At 46.5% G+C, this 13,300-nt stretch overlaps 1 protein-coding gene across 2 annotated transcripts; it reads left to right on the top strand.

Moving 5' to 3' along the window:
* The first annotated feature begins 183 nt into the window (after nucleotides 1-183).
* LOC115047395 (integrator complex subunit 3 homolog) lies at nucleotides 184-10,919 on the top strand. 2 transcript variants are annotated; one of them, XM_029508300.1, is made up of 2 exons: nucleotides 184-487; nucleotides 6,388-10,919. In XM_029508300.1, the coding sequence occupies exon 2, from the start codon at nucleotides 6,943-6,945 to the stop codon at nucleotides 8,824-8,826; it is 1,884 nt and encodes a 627-aa protein (XP_029364160.1). In that variant the 5' UTR covers nucleotides 184-487; nucleotides 6,388-6,942; the 3' UTR covers nucleotides 8,827-10,919. The 2 variants fall into 2 exon arrangements, with proteins under 2 accessions (XP_029364160.1, XP_029364161.1); XM_029508301.1 differs by lacking the exon at nucleotides 184-487 and adding an exon at nucleotides 1,313-1,479.
* The last annotated feature ends 2,381 nt before the right edge of the window (nucleotides 10,920-13,300 follow it).

Consider the following 13,300-nt stretch of genomic DNA (forward strand, 5'->3'; position numbering starts at 1 on the left):
CCTAGGCCCTCCCCAGTCAAGCCTTTCTCCTCCCCATCCGCTCCCCCTGCATCTCCTCTCTGCAACAGGATTTGAAGACGAGGAGAGGGAGGAGGCAGAGCCAAGAGAGAAACAAAAAACGTGACTAGGCACCCAAAGCGTCCTGTTATGCAACAACTGACCTACTAACATACATTTAGAGACACAGAGAGAAGGGGAACGAGAGGGAAGGAAATAGAGAGAGAAAGAGAGAGAGAGCGAGAGAGAGAGAGAGAGAGAGAAGGTGGGGGGGGGAGAGATTGGGACAAACATGACATGAGGAGCGCACTGAAAACAAGCGTCACTGTTCACACTCGCATTTACCTGCACTAATCAGAGAGCTGGTGATTGCAAAGTGGTGTGAGTGTGTGTGCATTAAGGACAGCAGACCGGCAACCAATGCGCAAAGCGGATTGTTGGACAAGAACAGAGATATCTCTGTGGATTCTGCTCTTTTAAAACAAGAAGGGTAAGCATGTGGCATTATTATCATTTTTACTAACTGAATTGCACAGTCACATATGATGGTGGGTGTGGGACACGGACTCCTCTAAATAACTACATAAGTGTTTCATTGGGTTGTGGCGAGGAGTTGTCTCAGTCCATGAGTGTTTGTTTTGGTGCTGGGCGTCAAGGCGAGACTGGATTCACTCAGTGCGGAGTGCTGGAGCTCTGTGGGGGCTGTAGGGAGAAGGAGAGGGAGAAAGAGGGGGCGGCGGTGGGGGTGTTGGCCAGAGGTTATGGGATTCCTTCAGAAAAAAAAGGTGGAAACACAGGGAGGCGAATGTGGATATTCTGGAGCAGTGCCATAGTTGTAATGAGGCTGGGTCAACACATCCGCGCTGTAGTGTTGTGGTGAAAACCCCAGTTATTGTTACGGAGCTGTCAGTGGCTTGTTTATCCTGGGGTTGGTTTAGTAATACACCTGTTTTCATAACACACGGCATAGCCCTATGTCATAATAACAACAAAAGCATTGTTGTTTTTATTATTATTATTATTATTATTATTATTTAAGAGAGGGTGGCCTGGGAGCAGCCTGACTTTATATGTATGTGAGTTTCAGAGACTGAGGACAGAGACTTATTTATACTCGGCTTCTTTTGGGTTAGTAGGCTAGGCTGCGCAGACAACTGGAAAAATCCCATGCAAACTGTGGACACACTTCTGTGTGTCACGTGTAGCTGCTCTTTGTAAAGGTTAACGCGGATGTGCAGCCCTCTGGGTTAACCCTTTAGTGGGTGGGACAGTCCGAAGGAGCGCAACACAAACCAGAGCGCAGCGACAGGCGTGATGGAGACATGATCCCTCCGTCCGCGGATCCGTGTGGACCGTCACATTCACCTGCGACTCTTTTGTTTACCAGCCGCGCTCGGACGGCGCAGAGCCGGGGAGAAGGAGAGAGAAGGATGGAGCGCGGCGGAGTTGACGGGCTCTGGCGCTGAGGGCGGCCGCTGCGAGGTGAGCCGTGGATCAGAACATCTGGATCAAATGTGGGTCAGATGTGTGCTTCAGCCACAACAGAAGCACGCGCTGTGCCAGCACAGCAGGTGAAAACGTGCAGGCTGCTGGGAGGGACGCGTCTAATTTCTGAGGCACTGGGTGAATTTCGTGGCACACTCGGATTCAAAGAGTCGCGTCGGATCTTCGAGGATCTGATTAAATATGCATGAGGACGATTTGTCAGACGGCGCAACAAAGGAGGCACGCGGGGTAACACATTTCTCAGTGCGCTACTTGGTGAAATTTTAGCAGATTGTTTCTCCCTCCTGCTGAGCTCAGCCTATCAGAGCAAACAATAACCTACACTGTGGCCTTTCGTGGAACTCCAACAACTCCGCCTGTGTGGCTGCGGACCAGCACCGGTCCAGAACTAGTCCAACTGGTCCTGGTCGCGCAACGCACCGGCACCGATCTTGTCCAGGTGGCCATGCCAGAACAAACAGGCACGCGGATAACAAAAACACTAGACAACTTTATGACTTCTGCACGAGGATTGTAGATTTTATTTAGAAATAGAAAACTCATATTCGCTTCATTTTACGCGCAGGCTTGGTGGTTTATCCGCCACACGTGGGGACGCCCCCCCCCCCCCCCCCCCCAGTGGCTTTCCCTTTACGGTAATGGCAAGCCTGAACGCAGCACGTGCAATAACACCTTAAGCTCATACACAGAAAGACAGCGTGATCAAATCATTCTCTAGAGTTACGAAAAGCATGTTCGCTGCTGATAATGCGAAAGTGCCGGGACGGCCCGCACATCCTTCCAGCGTCATCGGTGGTGTGTGGCACATTTGTTCACAGCCCGGCGCCCAGGAATGACTCGAGAGGTTATGAAGGTTGCATAATAAATGAATGAAATAATTAAAAAAAAGGATTAAAGAATGGGGCAGATTATGCAATCCGCGGAAACCCGTAGTCTGTGGCCGAGCAGCGCTGCGCTTCGCTGCGGAGCGGCCAATTGGTTGGCGCGCACACTGGGTCTGTATGCCAGCCGAATGTAGGTCACATTAGCCCTGTGGGAGGGGGGATGAGGCGCACAGCCGCCGCCGACTAGAAAGGCACAATCAAAACCCCACCGAAATAAATCGTCGGCCCGCCATAACAAACAAAGGAGGCAAGCATGCAGGGAAAAAAAAAAAGCGGCGCAACACGGTGAAAACAGCTGAGCGCGACCCAAATTAATGACGACCCCCGAAAAAATAAACAAACATCTTTAAATTCGTTTCAAGCACATTGCATCACTGCTCTGAACCGTTGAGGCAACTGCTCAGTGGTTATTTGGGTCTGAGGGAAGCTGTCTGTGTGCAGCTTCGCTCAGTAGAAATCTGGCAGGGGAGGTCATGGTCAGAGGCATGGGGCTGTTTCCATCCTGTCCCACTTTGCGGCCTCTTGACTTTTTCGGGTTTCCTGGCACATGCAAGATGATAAAACGATGAGGGCCGTGCTTTGTTATTGTGCTGTGGTTTGGAGCCAGCACAGAGGCGAATTACAGCATTTAGTAGGCCAAGGGAGCACATGTGACTGGTGCAACACATGGACTGAGTCACTCTGTTTTTTTCTCTCTTCCAGAGAGAGGGGTGATATGGCTGTGTTCGTGGAACAAGGATCTAGCTTAGGACTCCGCCTTGCTGGCAGGCTGCCCAGCCCTTTAGGATCCCAGCTCCTTTACCCCGTTTGCTTGGGAAGACAAAGTCAGTCCCAGGCTTTGGAATATACAGGCAGACCCCACCCATGACCCCCAACCCTGCACCACGTGCCATATATTACATTCTTCCCAGGGGGAGGGGGCAACAGTTTCATCATTACCTTTTGCTCTAAAGCATTTGCCCCCCCCCCCCTTTTTTTTTAATTTTAGACCCGCTCCCGTTTCCTGAAACGCTCCATAGAAACACGTGCAGAGGTTTGAACTCAGTCTACTCTTTCCAAAGCTCACTGCCACATTTAGACATCTGTGGTGTGGGGCTGTGGTTGTGTGAGCGAGTTCAGCTTGGATTCTTTTACGTTGCTATCATTCCACAAGTGCCACAGAGACCTAGCGATGACACGTGAAGAATATATAATAAATTGCAAAGAGTAATTGAGGACAGGGGAATGTGAACAGAGGAGAGGGGCGGCACTACAGGTTTCCTGGCCTCACTGAAATTTATTTGTAGATTTGAGCTGGAAAATTTCAACTCATGCATGCCAATGTCTGTGTTTTAACTCTGCTTTTGTCAGCAGTGATTTAAAACTCCTGTTTCTGTCATCGTGGCTTTGAGCATTTTGGGAAATGTAAATCTGATGACAAAGAGAGTAAATGAAATGGATTACAGCTCAAGCATTCGTTCACTCACATGGTTAAACAGCGAGGGGTGCAACAGAGAAAGAGATGGACAAACACACACACACACACACACACACACACAAACTCCCTCTGCTGTGAGTTCATTTGACACAAGAGTTCATTCATGTGTCTGGCTCATCCTGGCTGTGGATAGAGATGTGCAGTATACACACTGTGTGATGTCACCTAACCTGCTTTTGTTACAAAATGTTTTCTCTCCATCTTTCTTTTGGCCATGACAAATCGTTGTTTCAGAAGAAAGGAGAGAGTAGGCCAACGTGACTGGCTGCCCCTTCTGTTTTCCCCTTTTCGTTGCTACGGGTGACACATTCCTTCTATTGCCGCATTTGCCACATGGCTTCCCCCCTTTCTCAGCTACACTATAATCTCATGTCATCCCTTTCTTTGTTTTAACTCTCCCTCATTGATTCCCTGTTTCTTTGTTTCTGCTCCACTTGCTCTCACCTACATCTATATTTAGACATTGCTCCAATTTTCCACGCCTCCCTCTTCTTTTTCGTCCTCACTTCTCATTTTGTCTTTCATTTTCCACTGTCTGTTTCCTTTTTCTCTTGCTGCTTCACCTCTTCACAGCTCGGCTGACCTATATTCCAGCGAGCCATACAGTGGAGGCAGACTTGTGTTTACAGAGTGCAGTCAGTCCCCAGTTTCTGGGTCAGTGGGCCACACTGAGGAAAAAAGTCCCTCTCCTCCATCTTTCTCCCTCGTGCCCAACAGCCACATGTCAAAGTCTCACAGGAATAACCTTAAATCATTCAGCCGAGCAGGGGGGTAAAACTCTAGGCACTGCCAATTTTTCCTAACAAATTCAGTGTCCATGTCTCAGAGAGGTGTTTTGTCTTTCTTTGTCTGCATTGTGATGCTTACAGAAGGGATTGTCTTCCCAGAATCTGGGCAGAAATCCATTTTCATTGTGAGGATACGCCTGTAGTTACGTAATGGTGTCAGCTCGTGGGGAAGAGCTGGGGTAGAACCAGTGTAAACACCTTTCCAGATTATGAGATTAGAGTTTCAGACTGCTGTAATACTACTTGTGCAGTTTAACCTTGGAGTGCAGATGTTGAATAACACACATTTAGTGGTGCTGTTTTAATCTTGTAGCGCACACTAGTACCATCCATGCTAATGTGCTAATGTGTTTGATACATCCAGCAGCTGTAGAGCTATTTCACTCACAATCACAAATGTGAAAGAGCAAAGTTTTGGCATCACCAAAAGCACTGTGGTTGCTTTTGCAGGCGTCGAGATATTTCAGACTGAAGCCACGAGGTGGATTAAACTAGCTGATGTCTCCATCCCCAGGGCCATGCACAACAGAGTACACGAAAGAATCGCTTTCCAGTATGACTTATTGGTGTTATGCTCCAACAAGAGCAACATCTTGTGAGGAAAGTACACCTGTTCAGCCCACGATATACCACTCCTTCCTCCTTGTAAGCTCTGAGACACCCACCTCCATAGTTATGAGACTATCCGACCATTCTAGTGTTTCCCCAAATGTTACCAGGCTGTGTTATGCTTGCCCAAGTCCTGGCCCCTGTTTCCTTTCTTCTCAGGGGCCCTTGACCTATATTTATCAATGCCTCTCCTCCCAGAGGACCACACACCTCCAAATCTCTTTCTCTAGCCTCAGCGTCTTTATAGCTAACCTGCACTGGCTGCTGCCTTTGTCTGCCTTACCTGCTCACCCTGCATCATTGATTTGGCATTGAGTTATTTTGGCGAAGAATGCTGCTACATTCCTCTGCAGATGAACACATGGGGAAGGAAGGAGAGCAGTGCTGCTTAAGCAGCGTTACTGGATGGGATTTCTCAGCCGGAAAGTATTGGGCTGTTCCTAATGGGAATGCTCTAAAAAGGAATCAGGGAACTCCAGCAGCCGTGACTCACTCTTTGCTCTGTCTGGTCCAAATTCTATGACAAACGAAAGGAGCCAATCCTCACACAACCCAGTTCTCTGCTCACAGCGAAATGAAATTGTTGTGGTTTTACACTTTTTATTAAATATGTTGCACTCGCCTCAGTTGCCATATATGTCAGTTCCAGTGACCAGACTTATTATTCCATCAGCTGACTCAAAAATGGTGAGCTCAGATGTTTCAGCAAGTGTATAGCAACAAGGTTTTCAGTACTGAATGACAAAAGGAAATGGGATCATCAGCTTTGCAGTGAACTCAGTGCCCACATTACATCACAAAAGTCAACATCAACATGCCAGTCTGTGGGTCAGGGGTCATAGGCTGCAGACAGAGCAGATCAATAGGGGGGGTCAAAAGGTCAGACAGTGAGGTCATTGGTTGCCATGAGCGACACATTTAGCCAAAGCCAGACATGCCGAACCGGCAGAGGAAAGCGGTACAGATGTAGACTTTGACCACTATCCATGCTAAATGGGAATGAGCATGAAGAAAAGTAACTTAAAAAGAATAATTACAAGTCAGATATGAAAATGCATAATCGACTATAAGTAATCCACATGGATTAATATGTCTTTCTTTTTTCTCTCTTTTTTTATCTCTGCAGCCTTTCATCTTCCTGTCAACTGCAAAGAGAAGAGAGACAGCCGGAGAGAGCAAGGCTCCCTAAGAGACTGACAAGCTGAGGTAGACAGGCTGACCTACATCCTGCTGTTTACGTGGAGATCTAGGGCACTTCTCCACCAGCTTAGCTCAGTGTGCCGCTCTGATGCTAAACCTTTAACTACCAACAGCAGATCAGCAGAAAGAGAAAGAAAGAAACTGGCCGTTTTCCACTTTAAACTTTAAGGATTTTTTGGTTTTTTCCAAGACTGATCTGTGCACTTAGCGTCTGTGATACTAGGTTTGGACACAAAACTAAAAAACCTTCAAGTGGATAAATGAAGGTTGCAAATTCTGAACTAAAGTTGCTCTTTCTGTTTTTGACTAATTTGGACACTTGAGTCCTCTTCCATCATAAGCAAGTCGAACCTGCAATAAACAGACTTTTGGAGAAATTTTCAACAGTGTTTCGTCACCACTCCGCCTCCTCTTTACCTTTAACGTGGTTCTTTCCTCAGACACCCCAGCAACTTTTCAAACTGGCTGCGACAAGACAAGAATGGAAAATCTAAATTCATCTCTCAAAACATCAAACAAGAACTCAGGGAATAACCTAAACTGCCTTGAGACCTTCAATAGTTATGAAGACTCTCTTCCCCTCGGAACCCCAGCTCGCCTGGGGCGTCTCATCAAACCCAAACCCAATGTAACTTGCAGGCGAAAGCGCGAGTTCATTTCTGACGAGAAAAAGGATGCCTCCTACTGGGAAAAACGTCGCAAGAACAATGAGGCCGCCAAGCGTTCTCGGGAGAAGCGCCGTCTCAATGATATGGTTTTGGAGAACCGTGTCATTGCATTGAATGATGAGAATGTAAGGCTGAAGACTGAGCTGCTACAGTTAAAGTTGCGCTTTGGCCTTATAAGCACTGCTTCATATATTGAAAAGAGCCAGCAGATCGGTGGGGGCAACAACACAGGAAATGGAGGCTCATCTTCATCCTCTACTACCCAGTACTACTCCAGCGGTTACTCAAGTGGCTCTCAGGTGATGATAAACTCTGACTCCTCAGAAACAGAGCAATCAGGACGCAGTGAGGGCCACAGGCAGCTGGTGAAGTACTCGCCACGTGGTTCCCTCTCCGACATGTCTGATGGCTCCTCCAGGGATAGTCCAGACCCAATCCCCTTTGAGATCAAACAAGAAGGCGACAGGCTAGAGATGGACATTGCCAATGGCACCACAACCCAGATTATGTTTAACATCCACCGCAGTCTGGCCTCTGTACCTACTCATCACCAGATCCAGCAACGTTCTCAGGAGATGGAAGCTGCATATCACAGCCAGCAACAACAGCAGCAGCACCACCCTCACCAACAACTACCACCCCATCAGGAGCCTGTTGCCACCATCAACACTGTCAGCCAGCCCGCCCATCACCCACCTGCTGCCCAGAGGAGTGTCATTCTGTACGGCTCCAGCAGTGCCTCCTATCCTGCAGACACCCTCCCCAGGCCCCAGGACATCGAGCTGCAGGCCCCTCAGAAGCAGAGCAGCAGCAGCAGACAGACATGTGCCAGTCGACTGCCTCAGTGCATTGCAGAGAGCTCCACAGAGACTATGACTGAGGTAGCAGAGAAGCTGGAGAGGAAGACATCGGACTCTCCTTCATATGAGCTCTCAGGCAGCTGTAATGATGTTGGAGAGAGGCAGGTGTACAGAGTTTGTCAACTTCCGCAGCAGCAACTACTGCAGGAGCAGCAGCAGCTCCAGCAGGAAGGCGATCCATCTGCAGAGCTCCTCCACAAGCAAATGGAAGGAGTCAGCCACTCACACCTGTACCATCATCTACAGCAGCCTCATCATTCATACCTCAGTGCCCAGGATGAGGAGCCCCCCGTGCTCACTTATGAGGGTGGGCCCAGGAATGATCCTTCCTGCCAAGGCCAATCAATCTCCTCGAACAAGGACACATCATGTAGTGATGGAGACCCCCGCAGCTCCGACAAAGAGGCCTCCACAGATGATGATGAGTCTCCCGCCTCGTCCTGCTCAGACATGGGCATCTACCACAACCAACATCTTCCCAGCCTCCACCAGCCTGCCTCGCCTCTGCCGTCCCCTCAGAGCTACTGTCAAGCGCAGGGCCGTGATCCCCAGGGGGAGGTGAGGGGCACAGCATTGCCCCACAAGCTCAGGCTCAAACATCGGGCTATGAGCACTGGGAGCAGTGGCAGCAGCACTTCCGGCCTAGAATCCCCAACCACGCCTCCCTCTGCCACACCACCTCCCCTGCCCCAGCATCCCTACTTTTCACTCACTCCACCACCGAACATTAAGCAAGAGAGCCTGGGTGGAGCCTGCAGGCAGTCAGCCTCAGGGCTGGAGCCCCGGAAGGAATGTGCAAAAAAGGAGACAGGACGACGAAACAAAAGGCGAGAATGACATTCACTTTTAAAACCTGTCACACCTTCAACAAACAAGACAATGTCACCCTGCCATCATGCCTTTGCCCTATAATCACATCCCCTCCTTAAGCCCTTGGGTTAGACATCAGGGCTTTTCTACTCCCTTACCACCAACAGAACCAAAAAGGCTGGACATTTTGTAGGGCTGTATTATATTTGTATATATTGTACAGATTTGTCATTTCTTACACCCTCTCCATACTTACAAAGCACTTTTGTTTATGCGATGAGAGGAGGAATGGAACTGCCTGCTTTTCTACTTTTGTCAACCAACAGTATAGAACAGAGTACATCTGTAAAAGCACATTGTGATCACATGCAAACAAGAATGTGGGAAAAGAAAAAGTTCAAAGCTTTATCAGTACAATCAATTTGGTACATATCTTACTGTGGAAGAACATACACATGTATGGCTTATTTGCCTTAACAAACATACACTGGGGACAGTCCCTCGACCAAAGAAGCACCAATGCCACCAACGCTATAATATGAAGTTCCATCCCTCTTCCCAGACCCTACCTCTATCAATCCATACTCTCCCCAACCATCTCCCATTATTTCACCACAGATCGCCATCGCCTTTATTTTTTAAGCACTTGGTTTGTATATTACTGTGATATATGAATATATGTATCTATTATAAATATATATTTTACAAAGAAATTTGAATACAAATTCAACAAAAATGCGACAAACCTGCAATGGTAAAAGTGGATTTTGAAAGTGACCATCCTAATATGAATCACAATCACTGTATAGCCACATTGTCTTCTGTTGCTACAGGACCCATTCAAATTAAAAATGCCTCTTTCTTGATTGTTGAGCTTTAGCATTAATCCTTTTGTTAATGCCCTGTTTACACAGAAATGGCCGTCCAGTTTGGAGCGCCAACAGCACTGAATGGAGAACATGTTGTGTCCTGAGGCACAGGCCTCAATAAAATGTTTGGATTTATTAACTATTAACCAGCCTTTAAACATTCGGTGGAATTCACCAGCTGCAGGCTATGAGCCTTTTGTTTATTTGAGCTTTGTCAACCATATCTTGTTGTTGTTACCATTTATTGGCCCAATGTATTTATTTCCCTCTTATCCAAACACCCATCACTGTAGAAAAGCCCACAGGAACATAGACCAGAATGTGTACAGATGTTTTTAGATACATACTGCAGCCTTGACTCTCAGCTGAAATGTAGGCATGGGATGCTTGGGGGCATAAGCAGAAGGAATCAAGTCACATTCATGTAAACACACTACAGTGCACTGAATACTGAACAAGTTCCTATTGTGTAAAAGATGTAAGGAGACTTCCACAGATACTGTACATTCACTGACAAGAAAGGAGGTTTTATCAGTCTGACCAATCATGGCCCATGATGGTCACACTGGACCCCAGATAACTGATTTATTGTGAAATAAATGCTAACACAATACAAATTTTTCTAACCCTCCAATAGAGCCATTGTTAAACTTCTTAAAAAGAATCATGGCATAAATCAATGAAAGACTCCCCTTGTTTCCCATGTGCCTGCATTATTCATTTCAGGGGTTATTCGTCCCTGTCTCATGGTAGTTCTGATTGCAGGGCTGAATTGCCTGCACTGGATTCTAGTTTTATAAAAGTCTATGTACCATGTTTGGCTTTTTGGTGCTCGTGTATAAATGTAAAATTCCCCTCATCCTTGAACAACACTGTAATGTTTATTTCATTGGTTTTATATCCTCTTTTTTGTCAAGGTGTTGTTCTGGTTTCCTCTATACTGTGTCTTTTCTCCTATTGACTGTGATGACATGTATTTGCCTCATTCCTCTACCCTTACCCTTTTTTCAGTGTGTATTAATCAGTAATGTTTGTGGTTTTGCTGATGGTTTTATGAAAAAGAGGATAAAAAAGAGACAGGCAAAGTTCAAGTGGTATTTAGAGATGGTGGTTGGTCATGTATGGTCATTACCATCACTTCCTGACATGAATATGTATGTAAAGACACTAATGTTCATTGTGGAAGGTGGGAGCATTTCAAGATTGAAAAAAAAAAAACAATAAAAAGAGTGTTGGCCTATCAACATATTTTAAAAGGAGTCTCAAATTTGTGTGGCTGAGCACAATTAAAGGACACACTTGACATTGAACTGAGCAGCCATTTATTCCGTCTACCACGCAGCCTCGTGCTGCCTATAGGCAGCATATAAAAGTTGGCAACCGTGGTGGTGATCTACAAACCTTTTTCCAGAACTATCAGTTAAGTAATACATTACTAACTGATTGACATCAGAGGATTAATCATTGCCTGCAACGAAACAAAATAAATTAGGGAACTACACTATGAAGATCAGGCTTGATTTTAGTCTCTCTTAGTTTCTTTCTTGTCCTGTTACATAAGTTTCAGGTAAGGTCATTTATTTTTTGGGCTTCAGACCTTCCTGACTTTTCTCACTGATTCAGATTTAGACGGCAGTGAAGCTCAACTGGCACAGTCTGTTTCCACTGTGAAGAGATAGCCTTGTATGGAGCTTTCCATTCCCCATGGGCAACTTACTCTTTGGCATCTGAGGCTAAACTGCAGTGAGGGGGGCACTGACACAGTGACACACTTCACCTGTCGCGGCCAGAAAGCTCCCTGGCAAACCTTTCTGATGTAACGATGGCCTACTTTGAGCTTTATGCATGAAATCGTTATCAAACGTAACACTCACATTAGGTCATATCCCTTTTTGAGATATTGTCTTCTGAGTACAGCCTCTGTGGCCGTGGAGCATGTTTAAATATCTTGTTAGTTTTGACACACTTCCAGTGATCTCAAGTTAATGTTAAAATGAGACTCGGACTGGAAATGAATAAAAAGCTCTGAGTTTGTAAAATACCTCTGTACTCAAAAAACACGAACTAATTTAGCACAGAGAGAGACGGGGTTATGAAACCAGAGGATCAGCTTGAACAGGTGTGCCTTGCAGAAATCCAGAATATTTATAGCAAAAGAGCTAGAAAAACTGTGTGTATCTGAAGCTAAGACTCAGTGCAGTGTGACGTGCAGGACAAAGACAGCCTGAGCCCCTGACTGCTGCTGCCTGCTCGGCCAAGCTGTGTTACGGCATCTAAGTCCAGTCTCACAGTCTATATGAAACCACAGTATAGGAAAGGAGAGACATGCATGGATGGGTCAATGGTGAAGAATTAAATTACTTAAATTCCACGACTTCTTTAAAATTGCCAAATGTAGAAAATAAATTACAAAATGAATTTGAAAGAGAAATGAAAACAGCGCAATTCAATCTAGTCTGACACTGATAGATTGATTACACAGCTGGTCCCTGAAGAATTATTTATTAACCGGTAATCATATACAGTGTCTCTTAAATTATCTATTTTCCCTTAGTCTACCTCTGTAGTATGAAGGAAAATGGGGTCATGTTCATAACAACATAAAGGGCAAAGGGAGGAGCAGTGAAGGGGGACGGAGGGTGGAGGATACAGGAGGGGAGGGAAGTTAACCCACTGCTCTAACTTGATCTAAGCCTGCAAACAAAGCACCTCTTTGAGGCTGACGCATCAATGCCCTTCACAATGCTCCCAGTCACAATCACACACACACACACACAAGCAAATACATGCATGCACACAGGCACATAGCAGTGAACATACCCACACACCGGCAGAAAAAGCAGACTGCCGTCCATTTAGGTTTTTGGTTTTGGCGGAGTTGTTCAGTAATGGAATTCCTCAGCCAACTTACTTAACACCCATGGGATCATGCCAACGTGACACTCCCTGCAATGAATGGCAAAGTTCCAGCAGTCATTTTGCTGTGTCCCTTATTTTCCTCATTTGACTTGAATGACTGCTGCTTGCATAAACAGGTCAGGGGGAAAGTAGGTCAGCATGCAAGGGAGAAGAGAGGTAAAGGAGAACTAAAGAGGGAGGGTGGGAGAGAGAGAGCGCCGATGGGTGGATCGATGAAGGTTATGGCTCCATCCATGTCACTCTTGTTTGTCTCTGGCAGCAGAGATATCCTTGGCAAACAGAGCAGAAACAGGGCTCTCATATTACCTGGTCCCACTTCACAGCCTGGGGAAAAGGGTCAGTGGAGCAAGAAGGGTGGTGGGTTAAAGAGGGATGAGATAGCAGTCCAGAAGGGAGCAGGGGGGACCCCTGGACTGCAGAGATCTGCTTTGTTTCCAAAATGACACACTAGAAGCCTCGAACACATTTCTGGGGCAGGTTCCAGGATGCCTGTGTAGGCAGGTCAGACTCAGGTAACGGTGAAATCTCCTGCCCGCATACTGTACAGCAGTAACCACATAACGCCTTCTGCTCTGTATGTCGAACATCATTACATGCTATAGACAGTCTATAGTGACCTGCACCAATCAAATAAGGCACCCGACCTGCGCATCTGAGCAAACACGCCTATATACACATGTGAGAGTGTGGGTGCAAACATACAGAATACATAT

Source organism: Echeneis naucrates, chromosome 8 (assembly GCF_900963305.1).
Source record: "Echeneis naucrates chromosome 8, fEcheNa1.1, whole genome shotgun sequence".
Taxonomy (NCBI): domain Eukaryota; kingdom Metazoa; phylum Chordata; class Actinopteri; order Carangiformes; family Echeneidae; genus Echeneis; species Echeneis naucrates.